The sequence below is a fragment of the Eschrichtius robustus genome, chromosome 3, assembly GCF_028021215.1.
Source record: "Eschrichtius robustus isolate mEscRob2 chromosome 3, mEscRob2.pri, whole genome shotgun sequence".
In the NCBI taxonomy this organism is placed as follows: Eukaryota; Metazoa; Chordata; class Mammalia; order Artiodactyla; family Eschrichtiidae; genus Eschrichtius; species Eschrichtius robustus.
In genome coordinates, this window is record NC_090826.1 from 165,377,971 (window position 1) to 165,401,057 (window position 23,087).

The following is a 23,087-nucleotide window of genomic DNA, read 5'->3' on the forward strand; positions in this document are numbered from 1 at the left end:
GAGATGTGATTTAGTCCAGTGCCCTCCAGGTCACCCCACTGTATTTCCCCTACCTGCCTACCTATACATTGCAGCATCACTCAAAAGCCAATGTAAAAATGTCACTGTGCCAAGCGACACTCGCTCAGTGAGTCTCCCATGGGACGTATCCCGTAGTGAGTTGGGTCACAGCCTAGGCAGTGATACTTTGAGGGGTGACCAGGTCCGGTTCAATAATGTAAATAGCATCCACATTTCTTCCCAGATGTTGCAAGAAACGGAGCTGCTGTGGGGAGTGGACGTGGTCAGTCAGCAGGTGATACTAAGGAAGTTTGTGCTGCAATCAAGTGTAGACCCAGGGGCGTGCTGAGCAGAGGACAGTTGACTCGGTGCCTACTACACAGCACATCACTCCCCAGATGTGCACCGTGCTCCTGCTGAGATGCAAGGTCAAAGGGGACAGGGTCCCTGCAGTATACCGTATGTTTGATAGTGAGAGTGCTCTTAAGGAAAATGAACTAGGGAAAGGTAGGGAGTCTGGGGAGGAGGAGGAGAGCCACAATTTTAAGTAAGATCGTCTGGAAGGTGTTATGGGCTGAACTGTGTCCCCTCAAAACTCCTATATTGAAGTCCTAACTCCCAGTGCCTCAGAATGTGACTGTGTTTGGAGATAAGGCCTTTAAAGAGGTAAATAACTTAAAATGAGGTCTTGAGGATGGGCCTTAACCCCATATGACTGATGTCCTTATAAGAAGAGGAGATCTGGACACAGAGACACACAGACAGAAGACCATGTAAAGACACATGGGGGAAAGTGGTTGTCTACAAGCCAAGGAGAGAGAACTCAGGAGAAACCAACCCTGCTAATACCTTGATCTTGGACTTCCAGCCTCCAGAACTGTGAGAAAATAAATTTCTCATATTGAAATGCATTGAGGGCTTTCCTGGTGGTGCAGTGGTTAAGAATCTACCTGCCAATGCAGGGGACATGGGTCCGAGCCCTGGTCCAGGAAGATCCTACATGCCGCGGAGCAACTAAGCCCGCGAGCCACAACTACTGAGCCCACATACCACAGCTACTGAAGCCCGTGCGCCTAGAACCTATGCTCTGTAACAAGAGAAGCCACTGCAACGAGAAGCCCGTACACCGCAACCAAGTGTAGCCTCCACTCGCCGCAACTAGAGAAAGCCCGCGTGCAGCAACGAAGACCCAACGCAGCAAAAAAAAAAAGCATTGAATGATGAAATTTTGGATATACTGGGTTAAGTACAATATACTAATAAAGTTAATTTCACCTGTTCCTTTTTACTTTTTTTATAATATAGGTACTAGAAATTTTAAGATTACACCTGTGGCTCATGTTATATTTCTTTTTAACAGCTCTGGCCTAGGGCCACGTGGGTCATCATGAGGACTTGAGCTTTTACTTGAGTGACATGAGAGCCATTGGAGGGTTTCCAGCCCAAAAGTAACATTATCTGATTCACTTGTGTTTTAACAGGATCCCTCTTATGGCCACGTTGAGGACAGGCTATAAGGGAGGTCAGTAAGGGCAAGCAGCCCTTTAAGAGGCCACTGCACTCTGGAGAAGATGGAGGCTTGGACCAGTGAAGTAGACACAAGATGATGAGAAGTGGTCAGATACTGACTACATTACGAAAGCAGAGCCAAGTGTTTCCTGACAGACTGGGCGTGGGGTGTGAGAAAAAGGAGTCAAGGATGAATCCCAGCTTTTGGCCTGAGCTACTGGAAGGATGCCATTTGCTGAGATGGGGAAAGACGAGGGAGAAGTAAGTTTGGGGAAGAAAATCAGAAGTTTGGTTTTGGGTAAGTTAAGTCTATGATGCCTTTTGCTTTCCAAGGGGAGATATTGAGAAGTCAGTTGGATATAAAACTCCGAAGGTCAGGGGAGAGGTCTGAGCTGGAGATCTGGATCTGGGAGTCATCATCGCAAGGATGCAATGTAAAGCCAGGAGACTCAGCATGAACATCGGGGGTTGAGTGTAGGCAGAAAAGAGATCAAGATCAAAGAGAAGATCAAGATCAAGAAGATCAAGTGCCCTGGGGAACTCCCAAGTTTAGAAGTTGATGAGATGAGCAAAGGAAACAGAGAAGGAGTCACGAGGTATAAAGAAAACTAGGAGAGGGTGGTGTTCCAGAAGCCGAGTGAAGACAGTGTTTGGAGGAGGGAGTGAGCAATTGTGTCCAATGCGACTGAGAGGTCCGGGAAGGTGAAGGCAGAATTGACCACTGGATTCAGAAAATCTGGAGGAGACTGGTGATACTGATAAGTACAATTCAGGTGACTGATGGAGGTAAAAACATGCTTAGAGTGTGTTCAAGAGAAAATGAGGGAAGAGGGATTGATGACAACAAATCTAGACAACTCTTTCAGGGAATTGAGCCACAAAGGGGAACAGAGAGATGGGCAATGGGCAGAGGTGGGTGTGGGATCAAGAGATCCTATTTCAAAATGATGGGAGACAATTTCAGTATGTATATGTGCTAATAATGAGTCACTAGACAAAGGAAAATTGAGATGTCTGAAAGAGTGGGAATTCTTCTGGTGTTTTCCTAATCTCCAGAGTATGCTTATATTGCTTTTTTTGTTTTATCAACTTTAGACATCATTTATTGACTTTCTGCTATGATACATAAGAGTTAGCTTACTTAACCATTCCTCATCTCCCTTCTACTCTTGTTCCCACATTATCCCATTGTCCCAAAACATCATTACTGTATTTCAGTGCATCTGTTGATTTCCTTGGTAGTCTTTATTTCTTGGTCTAGCAACTACAGACAGTATGTCTTCATCACCCACTCCACATGAGGAGGGTATTAACATCTCTACCCTCCACACATTAGTCAGCTTTGGTAGGTTGTGTTGGGACAATAACAACACTAACACAACAACAGAAAAATCTCAGGAACTCAGGCTTATTACTCACTCACGTGACATGTCATGCCTTGCTTCTGATATCCTCTTTATTCTGGGAGCCAGGTTGAAGAGCAGCCCCCATCTGAGACCTGCCATTCTCATGAGAGAGGGAAAAGAACAATGGCAGAACCTCACAATACCTCTGAAAATGTCTGCTCAGGCATGGCATATGTCACTTCCACTCACTCAACTGGCCAAAGCAAGTCACATGGCCAAGCCTGATATCGATGGGCAGGAAACGAAGTAGTCCCCTCCCACAGGAATCGTGGCAAGCCACAGGGCATTAAGTGGAGATGTGCCACCATCTTTCAGTGGATAAGTGGGAACAATAATTTAATCTATCACAATCTACCTGCCAACTTCTACAAGCTGTTTTTTTTTTAAATTTTATATTGCCAAGGTAAAAAAAATCTTTCACACTCCTTTATAGCTATTATTAAGTACTCTTCAGTGCTTTGCCTGTGGTTGGTTTTAAAAGCTGAAAACCACTGAGGAGGGCGGAGTCAAGATGGCGGACTAGGAGAACGTGGAATTCGGGTCTCCGCACAACTAGGGCACCTACCAGGCACTGGTGGGGAACCACAGACACCTAAGGGGACGGGAGGAACCCCCAGTGAGCGGGTAGGCCGTGGGGCATGGGGGGGAGTGAAGGGGGAGGAGTAGTGGAGGCCAGACGGAACTGGTGTCCCTGAGGGGCGGCTGGGGGAGGAGAAGGGATCCCACATCCGAAGGGAAAATTGGGGGACCATTGGGAGGGTGAAGGATCAAAAGGGAGTGTAGCCAGGTTTCCCCTGCCCACTTGGACCCCCAGGAAACTGCTGAGATCCCAGGCCTGATCCTCTGCCCACCTAGGCCCCCTCCAGCTGTGCAGGTCCTGAGGGAGTGGGAGGGAGGGAAGGGGGAGCAAAAGTACAGGCTGGACCTCCAGGACCGGCACCCCTGAGGGGTGGCTGGGGGAGGGGAGGAGTTCCTACACCCAGCGGGACCCACCCACTGTTAGGGGTCCAGCAGGGACAGAGGAGACCCTGGGGGAGACCATGGGAGGGGGGCATGAAGGAACAGAAGGGAAAGTGGCCAGTGCTTTCCCTGTACACTTGGGCACCAGGGAGCCTGTTGGGTTCCTGGGCCAATCCTCTGCACTCGGAGCCTACCTCCTCCCGTGCAGGGCCCAAGCCCCGCCCCTACACCCCCACCCAGGGCCCCACCTCTACACTCAGAGACCCCCTCCATCGTGCTGGGCCTAAACCCCACCCACACACCCTCACCCAGGGCCTTGCCTCCAAACTCTGGAGCTCCACACTCCAGAGGCCCTCCTTTCCATGTGCTGCCTCTCCCCTTCTGGTCACATCCTAAGCAGATGCCCCGCCCCAGACTCAAACGCCACCCCCCCACCCACCTAGGTCCCGCCCCACCCTAAACCCCGCCCCTGCCTAAGTTCCACCCCCGCCTAAACTCTGCCTCCACAGCCAAGGCTTTTTTTTTTTTTTTCTGTTGTGGTTTTATTTTACCTTGTTGCAGTTGTTTCAATTATATTTTTATTTTTCCTAATATATTTTTTATCTTTCTATTTTGTTTTTTATTCTTTGTTATTGTATTGCTCCTATTTTTTTTTTTTTTTTTTTTGCCACACCACTCAGCTTGCGGGATCTTGGTTCCCAGGCCGGAGGTCAGGCCTGAACTCCTGTGGTGGGAGCTCCAAGTCCAAACCACTGGACTAACAGAGAACCTCAGACCCCAGGGAATATTAATCAGAGTGAGGCCTCCTGGAGGTCCTCTTCTCAGCACCAAGATCCAGCTCTATCCAACTGCCTGCAAACTCCAGTGCTGGACGCCTCAGGCCAAACAACCAGTAAGACAGGAATACAGCCACACCCATCCAAAAAAAAAAAAAATAGAAACGACAAAAAAATGTTACAGATGAAGATGCAAGGTAAAAACCTACAAGACCAAATAAATGAAGACAAAATAGCCAACCTACCTGAAAAAGGATTCAGAGTAATGATAGTAAAGATGATCCAAAATCTCAGAAACAGAATGGAGAAAATACAAGAAACATTCAACATGGATCTAGAAGAACTAAAGAGCAAACAAACAGTGATGAACAACACAATAACTGAAATTAAAAATACTCTGGAAGGAATCAATAGCAGAAACCAAGGCAGAAGAACGGATAAGTGAGCTGGAAGATAAAATGGTGGAAATAACTGCCAGTGAGCAGAATAAAGAAAAAAGAATGAAAAGAATTGGGGACAGTCTCAGAGAGCTCTGGGACAACATTAAACACACCAACATTCGAATTATAGGGGTCTCAGAAGAAGAAGAGAAAAAGAAAGGGTCTGAGAAAATATTTGAAGAGATTATAGTCAAAAACTTCCCTAACATGGGAGAGGAAATAGTCAATCAAATCCAGAAAGCGCAAAGAGTCCCATACAGGATAAACTGAAAGAGAAACATGCTGAGACACATATTAATCAAACTATCAAAAATTAAATACAAAGAAAAAATATTAAAAGTAGCAAGGGAAAAGTAACAAACAACACACAAGGGAATCCCCATAAGGTTAACAGCTGATCTTTCAGCAGAAACTCTGCAAGCCTGAAGGGAGTGGCAGGACATATTTAAAGTGATGAAAGGCAAAAACCTACAACCAAGATTACTCTACCCAGCAAGGATCTCATTCAGATTCAATGGAGAAATCAAAAGCTTTACAGACAAGCAAAAGCTATGAGAATTCAGCACCACCAAACCAGCTTTACAGCAAATGCTAAAGGAACTTCTCGAAGCGAGAAACACCAGAGACGAAAAGGACCCACAAAAACAAACCGAAATCAATTAAGAAAATGGTAATAGGAACATACATATTGATAATCACCTTGAATGTCAATGGATTAAATGCTCCAACCAAAAGACATAGACTGGCTGAATGGATACAAAAACAAGACCCTTATATATACTGTCCACAAGAGACGCACTTCAGACCTAGGGAGGCATACAGACTGAAAGTGAGAGGATGGAAAAAGATATCCATGCAAATCAAAATCACAAGAAAGCTGGAGTAGCAATACTCATATCAGATAAAATAGACTTTAAAATAAAGACTGTTACAAGAGATAAGGAAGGACACTGCATAATGATCAAGGGATCTATCCAAGAAGAAAACATAACAATTATAAATTTTTATGCATCCAACATAGGACCAGCTCAATACATAAGGCAAATGCTAACAGCCATAAAAGGAGAAATCGATAGTAAGACAATAATACTGGGGGACTTTAACACCCCACTTACACCAATAGACAGGTCATCTAGACAGAAAATAAATAAGGAAACACAAGCTTTAAATGACACAATAGACCAGATAGACTTAATTGAGATTTTTAGGACATTCCACCTGAAAGTGGAAGAATACACTTTCTTCTCAAGTGCACACAGAAAGTTCTCCAGAGTAGATCACATTTTGGGTCACAAATCAAACCTTGGAAAATTTAAGAAACTTGAAATTGTATCAGACATCTTTTCCGACCACAATGCTATGAGACTAGAAATCAATTACAGGAAAAAAACAGGAAAAAACACAAATACATGGAGGCTAAACAGTGCACTGCTAAATAACCAAGAGATCACTGAAGAAATCAAAGAGGAAATCAAAAAATTCCTAGAAAGAGATGACGACAAAAACACGATGATCCAAAACCTATGGGACGCAGCAAAAGCAGTTCTAAGAGGGAAGTTCATAGCAATTCAAGCTCACCTCAAGAAACAAGAAAAATCTCAAATAAACAATCTAACCTTACACCTAAAGCCACTAGAAAAAGAAGAACAAAGAAAACCCAAAATTAGTGGAAGGAAAGAAAACATAAAGATCAGAGTAGAAATAAATGAAATAGAAACAAAGAAAATAGCAAAGATCAATAAAACTAAGAGCTGGTTCTTTGAGAAGATAAACAGAATTGATAAACCTTTAGCCAGACTCATCAAGAAAAAAAGGGGGAGGATGCAAATCAATAAAATTAGAAATGAAAAAGGAGAGATTACAACTGACACCACAGAAATACAAAAGATCATAAGAGACTACTACAAGCAACTATAAAGTGCCAATAAAATGGACAACCTGAAAGAAATGGACAAATTCTTGGAAAAGTACAACCTTCCAAAATTGAAACAGGAAGAATTAGAAAATATAAACAGACCAATCACAGGTAATGAAATTGAAACTGTAATTAAAAATCTTCCAACAAACAAAAGTCCAGGACCAGATGGCTTCACAGGTGAATCCTATCAAACTTTTAGAGAAGAGTGACACTTATCCTTCTCAAACTCTTCCAAAAAATTGTGGAGGGAGGAATTCTCCCAAAGTCGTTCTACAAGGCTACCATCACACTGATACCAAAACCAGACAAAGATATCACAAAAAAAGAAAATCATAGACCAATACGACTGATAAACACAGACGCAAAAATCCTCAACAAAATACTAGCAAACAGAATCCAACAGTACATTAAAAGGATGATACACCATGACCAAGTGGGATTTATCCCAGGGATGCAAGGATTCTTCAATATACGCAAAACAATCAATGTGATACACCATATTAACAAATTAAAGAATAAAAACCATATGTCATCTCTGTCATCTCAACAGATGCAGAAAAAGCTTTTGACAAAATTCAACACCCATTTATGATAAAAACTCTCCAGAAAGTGGGCATAGAGGGAACCTACCTCAACATAATAAAAGCCATATACTACAAACCCACACCAAACATCATTCTCAATGGTGAAAAACTGAAAGCATTTCCTTTAAGATCAGGAACAAGACAAGGATGTCCACTCTCGCCACTGTTATTCAACATAGTATTGGAAATCCTAGCCACAGCAATCAGAGAAGAAAAAGAAATAAAAGGAATACAAATTGGAAAAGAAGAAGTAAAACTGTCACTGTTTGCCAATGACATGATACTATACATAGAAAATCCTAAAGATGCCACCAGAAAACTACTAGAATTAATCAATGAATTTGGTAAGGTTGCAGGATACAAAATTAATGAACAGAAATCTCTTGCATTCCTATACACTAACAATGAAAGATCAGAAAGAGAAATTAAGGAAACAATCCCATTTACCATCACAACAAAAAGAATAAAATACCTAGGAATAAACCTACCCAAGGAGGCAAAAGACCTGTACACAGAAAACTATAAAACACTGATGAAAGAAATCAAAGGTAACATAAACAGAGGGAGAGATATACCATGTTCCTGGATTGGAAGAATCAATATTGTGAAAATGACTATACTACCCAAAGCAATCTACAGGTTCAATGCAATCCCCATCAAATTACCAAAGCCATTTTTCACAGAACTAGAACAAGAAATTTTACAATTTGTGGGCTTCCCTGGTGGCACAGTGATTGAGAATCCGCCTGCCAATACAGGGGACACGGGTTCGAGCCCTGGTCTGGGAAGATCCCACATGCCATGGAGCAACTAAGCCCGTGCACCACAACTACTGAGCCTGTGCTCTAGAGCCTGCAAGCCACAACTACTGAGCCCACGTGCCACAACTACTGAAGCCCGCGTGCCTAGAGCCCATGCTCCACAACGAGAAGCCACCACGATGAGAAGCCCACACACCAAAATGAAGAGTAGTCCCCACTTGCTGCAACTAGAGAAAGCCCATGCATGGCAATGAAGACCCAACGCAGCCAAAAATAAATAAAAATAAAAATTAATTAATTAAAAAAAAATGTTTTACAATTTGTATGAAAGCACAAAACACCCCGAATAGCCAAAGCAATCTTGAGAAAGAAAAACAGAGCTGGAGGAATCAGGCTCCCTGACTTCAGACTATACTACAAAACTACAGTAATCAAGACAGTATGGTACGGGCACAAAAACAGAAATATAGATCAATGGAACAAGATAGAAAGCCTAGAGATAAACCCACGCACATATGGTCACCTTATCTTTGATAAAGGAGGCAAGAATATACAATGGAGAAAAGACATCCTCTTCAATAAGTGGTGCTGGGAAAAATGGACAGCTACATGTAAAAGAATGAAATTAGAACACACCCTAACACCATACACAAAAATAAACTCAAAATGGATTAAAGACCTAAGTGTAAGGCTAGACACTATAAAACTCTTAGAGGAAACCATAGGCAGAACACTCTATGACATAAGTCACAGTAAGATCCTTTTTGACCCACCTCCTAGAGTAAGGGAAATAAAAACAAAAATAAACAAATGGGACCTAATGAAACTTAGAAGCTTTTGCACAGCAAGGGAAACCATAAATAAGACAAAAAGACAACACTCAGAATGGCAGAAAATATCTGCAAATGAAGCAGCTGACAAATGATTAATCTCCAAAATATACAAGCAGCTCATGCAGCTCAATATCACAGAAACAAACAGCCCAGTCCAAAAATGGGCAAAAGACCTAAATAGACATTTCTCCAGAGAAGACCTACAGATGGCCAACAAATGCATGAAAAGATGCTCAACATCACTAATTATTAGAGAAATGCAAATCAACACCACAATGAGGTATCACCTCACACCGGTCAGAATGGCCATCGTCAAAAATCTATGAACAATAAATGCTGGAGAGGGTGTGGAGAAAAGGGAACCCTGCTGCACTGTTGGTGGGAATGTAAATTGATACAGCCACTATGGAGAATAGTATGGAGGTTCCTTAGAAAACTAAAAATAGAACTACCATATGACCCAGCAATCCCACTACTGGGCATATACCCTGAGAAAACCATCATTCAAAAAGAGACATGCACCCCAATGTTCATTGCAGCACTATTTACAATAGCCAGGACATGGAAGCAACCTAAATGTCCATCAACAGATGACTGGATAAAGAAGTGTGGCACATATATACAATGGAATATTACTCAGCCATAAAAAGGAATGAAATTGAGTTATTTGTAGTGAGGTGGATGGACCTAGCATCTGTCATACAGAATGAAGTAAGTCAGAAAGAGAAAAACAAATACCATATGCTAATGCATATATACGGAATCTAAAAAAACAGTACTGATGAACCTAGTGGCTGGGCAGGAATAAAGACGCAGACGTAGAGAGCAGACTTGAAGGCACAAGGGGGAAGGGGAAACTGAGATGAAGTGAGAGAGTAGCATTGACATATAAACATTACCAAATGTGAAATGGATGGCTAGTGGAAAGCTGCTGCATAGCACAGGGAGATCAGCTCTGTGCTTTGTGACCACCTAGAGGGATGGGATAGGGAAGGTGGGAGGGAGGTTCAAGAGGGAGGGGTTATGGGGATATATGTATACATATAGCTGATTCACTTAGTTGTACAGCAGAAACTAACACAACATTGTAAAGCATTTATACTCCAATAAAGATGTGGAAAAAAACCCAAAAAACTGAGAAGCATTCATATCATTATGACTAAGCAAATATTCTTCACTACAGAATCAAAGGGAAGCTAAGAGCCCATACAGTGCACCACTGTTCCAATGACAGATTCTATGCACTTAAAAGAGCTTTCCTTACATTCCACCACTTGCTTAAAATCAGGCCACATTTTGATTTGCTTCTTATTTGAGCTATATACCTTTAATAATTTTTTGTTGTTGTTTTTCCTGAAGTTGTTATTACCTCTCTTTTTTATTGTTGGTAGAAGAAACATGTGCTTTCTACATCATATCCCTAGTATCCTCAAATTCTTTCTCATTTATTGTTTGGAATCTTCTATTCTTTTTGAAGCCTACTGGCCTCCTGATATAATTGGGTAGGTTGCTTCATTTGAGGATATTAATGCTTTTGCATGGCCTTTTGTCTTTACTGCAGTTACTAATTGCCTTCTGTTTTTCTTGCTTGCCTTCTGTTTTGTATCACAACTTTAATCTCTTGCAGTATACCAATAATATTCTCTACTCTGTGGAATGTCCCCTTCTCACATCATCCTCAGAAACCTCTTTCCTGGAGCCTTCTACCCTCCCACTCTAATGAAGACTGACTGCTCTCCAGGGTTGCTGAACAATTTTATCCTGCGTTGCTTTTCATGTCTGCCCTGAATTGGATACATTATTCCCTGGATCTCATATCTTCTTTCTTGGTTTACTCTCTTGTTTTGCTGAAATACACCCTCAAATGACTTCCTTAAAAAGGTTGAGTAGGATGTGAACTTCCTTGGTCCTTTCATCCTCTGGCCTGCCTCACTTCTATATAAAATAAAGGCATTGGGCGAGATGATCTCTAATGCCTATTCAAGGAGTAAAATTCTGGTCAGTGTGCATTCCATAAATAGCATATTGATAGTATATCAAGGAGAAACTTTAAATGGTTCCTGCTGTCAAGGAACTTACAATCTATCTAGATAGACAAATAATAAACTCTTGAAACAATAATAAAAAGGCAACAATACAAAAGATGCCACAGGGTAGGGAATGATTCGTCATCAACTAGAGGCTCAGGCTTAAAGGAAAGAGAGAGAGAAGCTGAGCCAGCCTGTGGTGCTCTGACCAGGGAAGCAAGACCTTAGCTGAGTGTCAAAGAGTAGGCAATATATTAGGGATAGATTAAATATTTATGAATATTCAACAGTAGATTAATATCCAACATTAATCTGATGGAATGGTTAACAGTCAATGGAAGTTCTCCTCTGTCCAACTTTCCCTGCCACTATCTGAGTTATCAACATTTTCATTTCACCAAGTCAATCAAGATAGATACAGTTTTCAAATATGAAAGCATAATTTGGATCCTAACCAATAGATAAACCCTCTGGCCATTTGGGGGCATAACAGTGAAATTCCATTACATGTATGAGTAATTGTGTATACTTATAAATGCCCTACCAGCTGGACTATGAAGGTCCATGGTCTTTATTAGTAGACTTTCACTGAATAGGAAATTACCATCATCCATTTTTCAAATTTATTTTGTATCGTTCCAATGAGGAGTCAGAGCGATCATAAATGACTTCTCCTTCCCATCCACTCCCCAGGAAAGGAAACACCCCTCTTATGTATGTTATCCCAACAGCACTGCTGCTTGGGTGGAGAAGGCACCAGGGAATTGTAAGGACTGGGCTTCTCCATGGCAGGTCCTGCAGACTGGATGGACCTGAGACACTCTACCAGAGAAAAACCGTGCCTTCATTCAGCCCAACACTGGCACTCTCATCCAATCTGCAAATGAGGAGAGGACTTGCAGGTGAGGATGCTTCCAGAAAAAAGAAGAGCTCTTTGGGCCAATGCTGTGACCAGTTTCCAGAGAGTGGGAGTGAAGTGAGGATGGCAAGTGCTTGGGGCCTCGTGATGGATACTCTCAGCAAAGTCTAACCCAATACTACTCCCTCTGGGAGGCTTTCTCTGAACACCCACCCCAACCCTGGAAGAATCACTTACTGCTCAAATACTCTTCCTGCTGCCATCATAGCACTTTCAAATTTAAACAAAGTTTGCATCCATTTCCCTCAACTATCTATGACATCTTGACTGATTTATTCATCGTCACATCCCCAGTGCCGGCTATGTGGTTGGTGCTCTGTGTTTGTCGAATGAATGAGTGAATGCATTAAAAGAAGCTTCGCTTCCTCAAAGGGCAGAGCTAGACATGAATACTCAGTTTTTGCAGAGCATCAGATAAGCCAGGAGGACCTGGAGAGGTGGATCTGGGTTGAGGGAAAAATTTCTGAGAGCTGGGACCATTCAAACCACTGGGGAGGGGGCAGTGCAAAAAAAAAAAAAAAAAAAGCCTGCAAGTTTTGCCTGTGCTGCTTTGTCGTCCAGGACTCTACTGCAGGTCGAGGGGAACAGAGAGATCAATAAGTACTCAGAAGAAAGGTCCCGGGGGTGGCCCCACATACCAGAGATGGGAGCAGCACTCAGCTCTGTAGAAGGGCAAAGAGCAACAGGGACCCACGGTCTCCAGAACACTCTCTAATGGCCAGACTCTGAGCTTTACGTAATCTCATTTCATCCTCCCAGCAACCTGGAGAGACAGGCATCCCTGACTCACAGATATGAAACACCAACAAGGATCTGGAACCCCCTTCAGGGTGGAGAGGGGCCGGGGCCTGTGCACTCAGTCCACTGTACAATGACAGTTAAAACAAAACGATAAAATGCCTGGATTTCGTCATTGAAAATTCCTAAGTCTGTATACCCATGGCTCATCTCAGCCTGTTTTATTACTTTTGTAGTTTGCTTTTTTTCCTCTTTATTTTCTTCTAGCTTCTTAGAAAGGTTTCTTACAAAAATCCCATAGGATTCGGATCTAACAAAGGGAAGTGTAAAGAGGGAAGAGCTGGATGCCCAGGGCAGGGGGGCAGAAGGGCAGGGGGCGTGGCAGCAGGGCTAAGGGTGGGAAAGGGACCTAGTGAGGCAGACCCAGGAGGGCAGGTGCAGGTGCACAGGGGCTGTGGCCTCAGCCAGCAGAGACTTGACGGAGCTCCTCCCACCAGGCCCCAATGTGCTTCCTTCCTCAAAGACCATAAGGTGGCATTTACTTCACCACTTTAAGAAAAGTGGAATCGAGACACATCCCTGCTCATGATCTTCACATCCCCAGAGAGACGGACAGGCAGTGTGTTTTTACTCCAGCAGGTGGGGATTTCTGACAACTTAAATTAACGTCGGCTGCGTCCCCACCGTGTCTAAATGTGCGAAGAGAGCCGCCCTGACACCAGCCAGCCTGCTGAAGGCACCAACAAGGCGGACGCCCAACTAAAGACCACCTAACTTCCTGCTCAGACAGATACGCTGCTCTGGCCACAGCCCCCCACCTCCCCCCAGGGGGCAGAAAGGTGAGCACGAAGGGGAAAGTGAACGCGACCTGCGTGGGTGGGTGTGATCTTCGCTATCAGCGCTGCAGAGGACCCTGCAGAGCTGGCTGAGAGCGGGGCCGTGAGAAAGGCCAAAGCAAAACAGAAAACCACTTCTAGCTGACCTCTGTTCTTGGGAACTTGGAGCCTTACAGCGGCAAGCTTTCTCCTGGGCACAGAGGTGCCTGCCTCTCCAGTCCCGCACGGAATTGGGGGGTGGGGTGCTCTTAGCACGGAAGAACAGCCGGTGCCAAGCTGGCAAGCTGGGAGTGGGGGCAGGGCGTGCAGACAGATTTGGGGGTGAGGTTAGGAGAGGGAGGGTCAAGAAAACCTAGCATTTCCTCCCTTTAGGCCCTCTTCGGCACTCCTATCTCTGTGATGGGCGTCTGTTTTAAAATTTGGGACACTGCATCAAGGACCCTGCAGGCAGCCAAAGTCTGACACCGAATTACAGCCGCGCTCTCCACTTTCTCAGGAACGGAAGTGATGGGATGGAGTTATGGGGTCACTCCTGGCCAAGTGCGGTTCAAACCCACAGGCACCTAAACTAACAGAATCATCCCCCTTCCCCTCGGCGTCCTGCGGGGCTGCCGGCGGAATCGCGGGCACTCGGGAAGGAGGTGGAGGAGACTCTGGCTGAAGAGCTCTCTGCCCACACACGCCCAGCACCGCGCGAACGCAGGCGGGGCTGCGGGGAGCCTTCTATCCGGGCTCGCCCCTTTTTTCCCCAGCTCGGCCGACTTCTCGAATGCCCGGGACCTTGGCCACCCCCACCCGCGGCCCCAACGCTTTTCCGGCTGGGGGCCCGCGCCCCTCCGAGAGAGGAGCTCGTAGGGGGGTGCGCGCGGCGGAGGGAAAAGACAGGATTTGGGGGCGCCTGGAGGGGAACCTAGCCGGGGGCCGAGAGAGCCACCCGGGCCGCCGCCCGCGGGATCCAACATTCCCGGCAAAGTTTCTGGCTCTTTGGGCCCGGATCACCTGGCTCCCAGGTCGGAGAAGGTGAAAGGTGTGTCAGGAGCCCTTCGCCGCGCCTCCCTCCGGGCGCCCACTCCAGGCGCTTCTGCCACCTGCCAGAGGGCGCTGGGAGCGCCGGCGCAGCACGTGCCGCCCGTGGGCGCCGCCCGAGGGTCCCTCCTCGGCGCCTCCCCTGCCGCCCTCCCGCGCCGGTGCCCGGGGCGCAGGGGTCGCGGCCGCCGCGTCTTACCCAGTCCCGGCACGAAAGTGTTGAGGAAGAGACAGATGACGGCCACGGGGAAGGGCATGTAGGGGATGGCGGCGCGCAGGGGGCCCTTCTTCTCGCGGACCTGCACCACCACCCCGCTGGACGAGGACGTCCCCCGGTCCGCCGCCGCCGCCGCAGCCACCGCCGCCGCCGCTGCCGCCGTCTCGGCGTCTTTGTGCGAAGGCTCCATGGCGGGGCGCGCTCCCCGGGAGCCGGGCTGCCGCGGCCGGGACTGCCGCCCAGGGCACAGGAGGCGGGTGGCGGCCGGCTCCGGGCTCCGGGCTCCGGGCTCCGCGCCGAGCTCAGGCGTCCAGCGTGCTCGGTGTGCCGCGCGGCTCGCCCAGAACCCCGCACTCCCGCGTCCCCAAGCGCCCGGCCCTCTGCCGCGCGCTTCGCTGCGCTCCCACACCCCCGGCGGAGGGGCGGGGAGGGCGGCGTGACACTCGGTGACAGCGCTCCGACGCCCCTCCCCGCGAGGCCCCTTCCCCGCCCTCCCCTCCGCTGCCCCCACCCCCCCAAAATACCGCTTACAAATCAGGGAGGAGGGAAGAAAGTAGAAGAGGAACGCAGAGGGAGCTGGTGTCCAGGTATTGGGAGGAATGGACACACGTCTCACTCCCCAGACAGGTGAACCGGGCGGGAACCTCAGCCAAGGACACCGCGAATTGGGCGTGTGCGCTCGGCTGGCAAGGCGGGGAAAGGCTTCGAGGCTGAGTCCTTTACTCCGGAGGATGCATTTAACGCTAGGGAGATGGAGGCAAGGAACGCGCCGCGCCTGGTGCCTAGTACGCTTTAAATTCGTTCTGATTTAAATGGACTTGAGTCAGAGAAAAAGCGATTTTAGGATCGATAATCGAGCTGAAAGCAGGAGACGCAGCTTTTCAAACAGGTCTCCATGAGACTAGTTTAAATGGGACCCTTCCTTACATACACATACACACACACACACACACACACACACACACGAGATGGGAAAAGCAAAAAGAAATGAGCCTGTTGCTTGGAAGTGGGTGTGTGTGGTGGGGGGCGGTGTTGGGGACCATCCCCTGAACAGTTCTGGGAGAAACCTGGGGCTTCTGTGAGCTGGACCTGGTGTTTAAAAAGCCAGCGAAGACACAGCGCCGTCTGCTGTTGATAATGCAGCAGCTGGTAGAAGCAGAAGGATGTGGCCGGGCCGTGTCCAAGAAGGCAGCAGGAGGCCCCATATTTAATCAGATCTCCTGAATAACGGCCGCCTTCACCTCCACACCTGGAAAAAATGAACGAAAGCAACCGCCTCTTATGTTAGGGAGGGATTCAAGGCATCAGAATTATCCAGATGTTCAGCAAATTGTCTGCATAAATCCCCTTCCTTTTCAGTAACCCTCTTTCTCCAGGAAAAATGGTGATTGAATAATCCCCAAACAGCCCAGGGACTCCGAGGAAGGATGCTAAAAAGAACCATGGGTATTCTTTTATGGGTATCCGAATAAAATAATTTTAAAAGCAGGTGGTCAGCAGGGGGTAGTGGTGATACCGGCGAGCACACACATAGTAACTAGTTAGGGCTGGCAGTCAGAAGTGAACAGGACCGAAATGTTTGTCTCTATTCGGCCGCTAATTACCTGTATGACTTAAAAGAACTCATTTAACCTCTTATGGGCTTGAGTTACTGTGATTGTAAAATCAAAGCAATATTCAGTTTAATACTTACTTATTGAAGACCTAATATGACTTGGATTCTGGGGAGAGGGAAAGGAGTAAAACCCACCCCCTGACTTCAAGAGTCTAATAGATGAACTGATAGATACTAACAACCGCAAGCGACAGAATTACAGACGGTGATGAATGCTGTAGCTGGATAAGCTGAAGGTGCTGAGAAAACATGGAACCACCTGTGAAACCAGCTACTAACTACTTGCAGGAGATTTATTTTATTTTAAACAAACATTTATTTATCCAAGCACTCTGCCGGGCACTAAGCCCTTTACACATTTTAACTCATTTAATCCTTACCACACTCTGTGAAGTAAGTATTATTTATTACCCCATTTTACCAATGGGAAAATTGGAGTACAGAGAGGTTAAGTAAACATTCTTTGAACATTCTTTTGCAAAGCACCTGAATGGTTTTAGGGCCACTAAAACGATTTCAGGGAAGGAAATGGATTTGCATCCTCCAGTTTTCTAGATGATTTGCTTAATATCTAGAATGGATGTCAGAAAGACACCTAGGCAGAGCAACAGCACGTATGAAGGCATGGAAACCTAGAAAAGTAGGAACATTTCAGGAATTCAAGTGTGGCAGGACTAAGGCTGGTATGGGCAGGGGCTAAAGATGGCTCTGGTGGGGTGGGCAGGAACCAAGTAATGACTGGCAAAGGAATTTGGATTATATGGAATCACTGCAACATTTTAAGCAGGGATGTGGCATGACCTGAATATTCCAGTCACTATTACTATGTAACAAACTACCCCCAGACACAGCTATTTTGTTATGATCCCAAATTCTGTGGATCAGGAAATTGGACAGAGCACAGCTCAGACAGGCCTTCTTTGCTTTATTACGTCTGGAGCTGAGAGGACTCAAACGGTGGCAGCTGGAACAGCTGTGGCTAGAGGATCCACTTCCAAAAGGATTCTCAACTCTGATACCTTGACTGGGATAACTTGACAGCTGGCTCAGCTGGGACTGTTCCGTAGAGCATCTACACATGGCCGTTCCACGTGACGTGGACTTTTCACAATGTGGTGGCTGGGTTCTGGGAGAAACTTCCCCAGAGGGGGCACTGCAGGACCAGTGGAAGCTGTGTGGACCTTCTGCCCTAACCTCAGAAGTCACACAGTGTCAGTTCTGTGGGCTCTGTTGGTCGAAGCAGTCACAAACCTGCTTAGATTCAAATGGAGGACACCATACCTCTCAATGGAGTAATGTCAAAGAATTTGAGCCCTGGTTTTAAAACTACCCTAATGAGATACGGTTTGGGGGAAGGACCACTCAGTCAACAGTGTGGAGGATGGATTCAAGGGGGTTGTAGACAGAAAAAAAAAGGTTGCCATTATATCAGTAAACAATGAATGTTACCCTCCATCAAGCCATCTGTTACTGCAGCCACCCTGACGGTGCGCCCTGAGGGGAATTCAGGATGGAGGGAAACGGGATACTGGCCCTAGGTAGTTAAGATGCATATCAAAGGTATAATTTCAATGAGCCCAGACTCTTGCAACTTCCCAGACATAGAAAAGCACTAAAATTATTAACTTGAGATGTCTGTTTTTTGTGAGTAGCAGTAATCTTTTGATGCTGGACTACATGTTTGTTTGTTTTTCAACGAAAATTCCTATACATCCCAGCTCCTCCCTTACCTCTTTAAAAGAGTCCTTCAGAACTATCTGAGAGGCTATTTCCGAGGCTATAGTCATCAGTAAGGTCCCCTAATAAAACATAACCAACAACTTTTAGGTTGTGCATTTTTTGTGGGGTTTTTTGTTTGTTTGTTTGTTTTTGTTCTTCAGTTGACAGTGTAAACTTAGGGCTCATGAGAGGGAGGACTCTCCCTGACCTCCATGGATGGGGAATAGGGAAGGGATAGTTCCCAAATGAACAAATAATAATGATATTATTAGCAGACAAAGCGGAAAAGCTGAGTTTGAGGGACTGAGGACAGCCAAGGGGTGGTGGGCACTTGTTGATTATATAACCAGCTGTCTTGACTGTCAATTAGTCAGTGTGAGTCTCAGTAAAGCTATTTGGGCTGCAGATTTTGGAGCCATCAGCATACAAATAATACTTAAAGCCCTGTGGAGTAACGCAAATGTGGAATAAGAAGACTAGAGTTTCCAGGAAACTCACCAGAGGCTACTGAAACTAAGCAGAAAGAAAGGAGGAGGGAGAAGGAGGTTTTAAAGGAGAAACACTAAGAGTGTTTCATGGGAGCCAAAGAGGAAGATTTTTAAGGAGGAGAGGTCAGCCGTGTCAAATGCCATAGAAAGATGGAGTAAGACCCCGAAAGTGCCTATTGGATTTGGCTGTTAGGAGGTTCAGCTCACTGGAATCCCAGCTCAAAAGTCTCACCTACTGTGTCCATTTTCAAGGAATTTGTCCCATTTCACCTAAATTGTTGAATTTGTTAGCATAAAATTATTCATAATATCCTTTTATTATCTTTTTAATGTCTGTGAAATCTGTAGTGATGTCTCCTCTTTCAGTCCTGATATTGGTCATTTGTGCTTTCTCTTTTTTCTTAATCCCTTTATATCTATTTGACATTGTGACCATGACTGATGTTTGAAGGTGAGTTTAAGATCTAAGCTACTTCAGGTAGTAAGAGGTCTCCAAAAAAGTTGAAACCTTAAAAAATAATCTCCCCCCGAAATCAGACACAAATACAGCAGAGGAAACAAATCAAACAGTTGATTACATCAGCCAAATACATCTAGGCCATGCATTGGGTCATGAAGATAAAATCTGTTGTTTGCCCTTGTTCTGTCATCAGCTGAATAAAGTACCTCAGCTTTGAACCTCTTTTTAGCTGAAAAATTTTTTTTTGCTTAAGTCAGCTTCCAAACTGTACAAGGAATTCATATATCAACCAGGATTGCTCCTTTTGGAAAAGACTACATCGTAGCCTTGGCAGTAGAAAGACAGACTTTATTTGGAGCTCCCTGTATTTAAGCAATTTCTTAACTTCTCTGAGCCTCAGTTTCCAAAACTGTAAATAATACTTATCTCATTTGTGTATGTGTCGGGAGTAAGGGAGAAAATATGTGCAAGATACTCAATAAAGGGGAACTGAGTCAGGAGCCTTTTCACCCCAAGTGATAGAAAAACCCAACTCCAATTTAGCTTAGAGGGAAAAAAGGAATTTATGGATGTGATGGTTTTTGACGTATGAACGTGGCAAAGCTGAATTACAGTTCCCAGAATTCCCTTTCTAATTTGTTTCCATTTAGCATGGGCTACAGATGATGATTGCTCTCAAGAGCTGAAGGACAGATGGAGGCCGTGGTCACTTTATACCATACGTGCACCTCCTCTGAGGCATTTAATCAAATACTAATCTAGGTGTTGTGGCGAAGCAATTCTGCATATGTGATTGAAGTCCCTAATCAGCCAACCTTAAGTTAATTTATGAGTGTCCTGGCTGGGCCTGACCTAATCAGTTAGAAGTGCTTTTAAAAACAGGCTTAGGCCTTCTCTGAGGGAGCAACTCCAAGAGACTGTTAGGTCAGCAGTTGCTTTCCCTTCCTTCTACATCTTCCTTTGTGACCAAAACCTGTGAACGTCAAGTTTCAACTCTTACCAGGGGCTTCCCGCTTGCTTGTGATCTTCTCTCCCTGTCTGCCTGGACCTCAGATTTGCTTAGCCAGCCCCCACAGTGGTGCAAGCCAATCCCTTGTAATAAATCCATATCTGTATCCTTATCTATCTGTCAATCATCTGTGATTCTGCTGGATCTACTTCTCTGATTGAATCCCAACTGATACAATGGGCTCACATGGCTGGGAAGTCCAGAGAAGGGCTCAAACTATGACAATGAGTCATCGAATCAATTCCCCTCTCTCTCTCTCTTTTTTTTCCTCTCTCTCTCTCTCTCCATCTCTCAGCTCTGCTTCCCTCTCTGTGTAGTGGCTTCACTCTGTTCATTCTGTACACTGGTTCTCCCCATGTGGTGAGGAAGATGGCCTCTGAACCCTAGGTTCACATCTTCCCAACCAAACCAAGCAGAAAGAGACTTCTTTCTTTCCCACAGAGAAGGGGTTCTGACTGGTCCACATTTTGGATCAATCACTTTTGCCAGAATACTATGTTAAGTTTGACCAGGCTTGTCATGAGTGGGATTCTGTGGTTGACAGCCCCCATCAAACCTCAAGGAGTGGGTAGAAGCACCCCCCAAAAAAGAGGTGCTACTGTAACCAGAACAGGTGTCTGGGGATGTATGCTAGACAAACATAGCTGTAGTGACCACAGTCTACTGCAAAGACTGTTAGTGGGCTTCTTGGTGATGAGCCTTCTAAGTCACTGATCTTGATCTACATGAGTCATGTGTTCAGACTTCCATCCACATGCTGACTTCCACTGACACATCTTCTGGTTGCCTCTCCCAGACACAACACACTCATGTGAAGTGTGGTGTTAAAGACAGAGCCCAACCTGGTTTCTCTTCACATCTGCACTTCCACCCAACTGTGTGATCTCAGTCAGAGCAAGTCATCTCTCTGTGCCTCCATTTATCCATTTGTTGAATAGAAATTTTCATGCCCAACCTTCTCACACTAAAAGACCAGGAATGTGGATTTAGATCATAAATTAGAACAGTAGTATTATTTCAGGTCTTGGGATCAGGTGGATCACTTCCCTGCTTCCTCTGTGGATGGAACTTCTCATCTTCCTTCCTAAAGTGACATTTGCCCTCCCTACGCCTCCCCCAAAGCCATAATAGTATAAGGTTTGCAGAGGAACATAATGAGAGAAAGGGAATGTTTATAAGGCCAAGATCAAACAGAGAAGTAGAGGCCCGGGCCCCCCACTCTCCCATCTTCCCATGCCGGAGCCAGAGTGTTCTACTGGACTCAGTGTGGGTCCCTGTTCTAGTGGAGGGGTGCTCCCCTTTGTGGGTATTCTTTTTTTTATTTAATAGGTAAGCATGGTAGAAACCTTGGCCATAATCAGACCAGGCTGTCTAGATTTGGACACTAACTGTTTACAGAATTTGGAAACCTAGTGCTTATAGGAAGTCGCCCCTCACAGGGAAGGGTGAAGCTTAGCAGCAGTTACCTATCCCCCAAGTGGGAAGGTGAGCTTGGACATAGCATCTCCACCCCAGGGGAAGAAGGACCTGGGACCCAGAGTTACTGTTAAACAATATTGCTCCTTGCTCTGCACAGTATTTAAGGATCAAGGGAAGAATTATTATCACACTGAATTTAGAGTCTTGATGACCTGAGAAAAACACGTTAAGGCGACGAGCAAGGCCTGGGGGGGGGGGGGCGGGGGAGACTGCTATCTCTTTAAGAGTCCTCAGCAGACCCTCAGCCAGAGCTTTATCTGGCCAAGTCCTACTTCTTGTGCAAACAGTTTTACAGTTTTCTAAAGTTGGTCAGGCTGCAATTACTAAGAAAAATATGGAATGCTGTTAAGAGAGAGACCAGGAGAGCTAGCAAAGCCCTTTCTGATCTAAAAGCAGGCAGATTTGCAGTTTCTTAAGAGCCAAGCACTCCTGGACTCTGGCACGCTGAAGCGTGGGCCAAATTCAGAACCACCAGAGGCAGAGAGGACCCTACCCCGGGGACCTCTTCTCTATATGGGGAAGTAGTTGAAAGGGTAAAAGTGTTGTCTCCAGAGAGACTGAGCAGCCTAGAGCCTGCCTGGGACACGTAGCAGCTATCAAGCGGCTCAATATGGGAGCTGTAGCTACCTGTGGCTACCTAAAGTTCATTAAAATTCAGCAAAACTTAAACTTCAGTTCCTCAGCTGCACTAGCCATATTTCAAGTGCTAAATGTCCACCTGTGGCTCATGGCTACCATATTGGCTGGTGCAACTAGAGAACATTTTCCTCATTGCAGAAAATTTGATTGGACAGCACTGAATTAGAATAGGATTGAGCTGCGTGTTAAAAAGGTGCAACACCGAGTGGCTTAACCAAGATATTAGTTTATTTCTCTCTTTTATAAAATTCCATGTCAGTAAAGTAGCTCAATTCCCCAAAGTCATCAAGACCGGTTATGCTCATGTGGTGTCCACAGAGTTAGGGACCCAGGTTCCTTCCATCTTGACGCTCTGCCACTGCGAGGGTGTTTCCTGGTCCACATGGTTGAGAATGGTGCCCCAGCCGGGGGAAGGGGGAAAGAGGAAGCATCGCAGCTCCTTTTAAAGGCATCACCTAGGCCTGCATCAATCCCTTCCACTTCATCCATTGGCCCCATTTTGTCTCATGGCCTCACCTAACTACAAGGGAAGCTGGGAAACTTTATTCTGGTGAAAAATTAAAAGTTTATTCCTGGACTTCCCTGGTGGTGCAGTGGTTTAGAAGCCGCCTGCCAATGCAGGGGACACGGGTTCGATCCCTGATCTGGGAAGATCCCACATGCCGTGGAGCAACTAAGCCCGTGTGCCACAACTACTGAGCCTGCACTCTAGAGCCCACGAGCCACAA

At 45.7% G+C, this 23,087-nt stretch overlaps 1 protein-coding gene across 2 annotated transcripts in view; it reads right to left on the reverse strand.

Annotated features, from left to right (window-relative positions):
• The window catches only part of STUM (stum, mechanosensory transduction mediator homolog), a 58,831-nt gene extending 43,691 nt beyond the window's left edge, over window positions 1–15,140 (reverse strand). For both annotated transcript variants that reach the window (XM_068538518.1, XM_068538519.1), the window contains exon 1: window positions 14,933–15,140. In XM_068538518.1, the coding sequence (XP_068394619.1) occupies window positions 14,933–15,140 (208 nt within the window). The remainder of the gene's footprint in view (window positions 1–14,932) is intronic.
• Window positions 15,141–23,087: the final 7,947 nt, after the last annotated feature.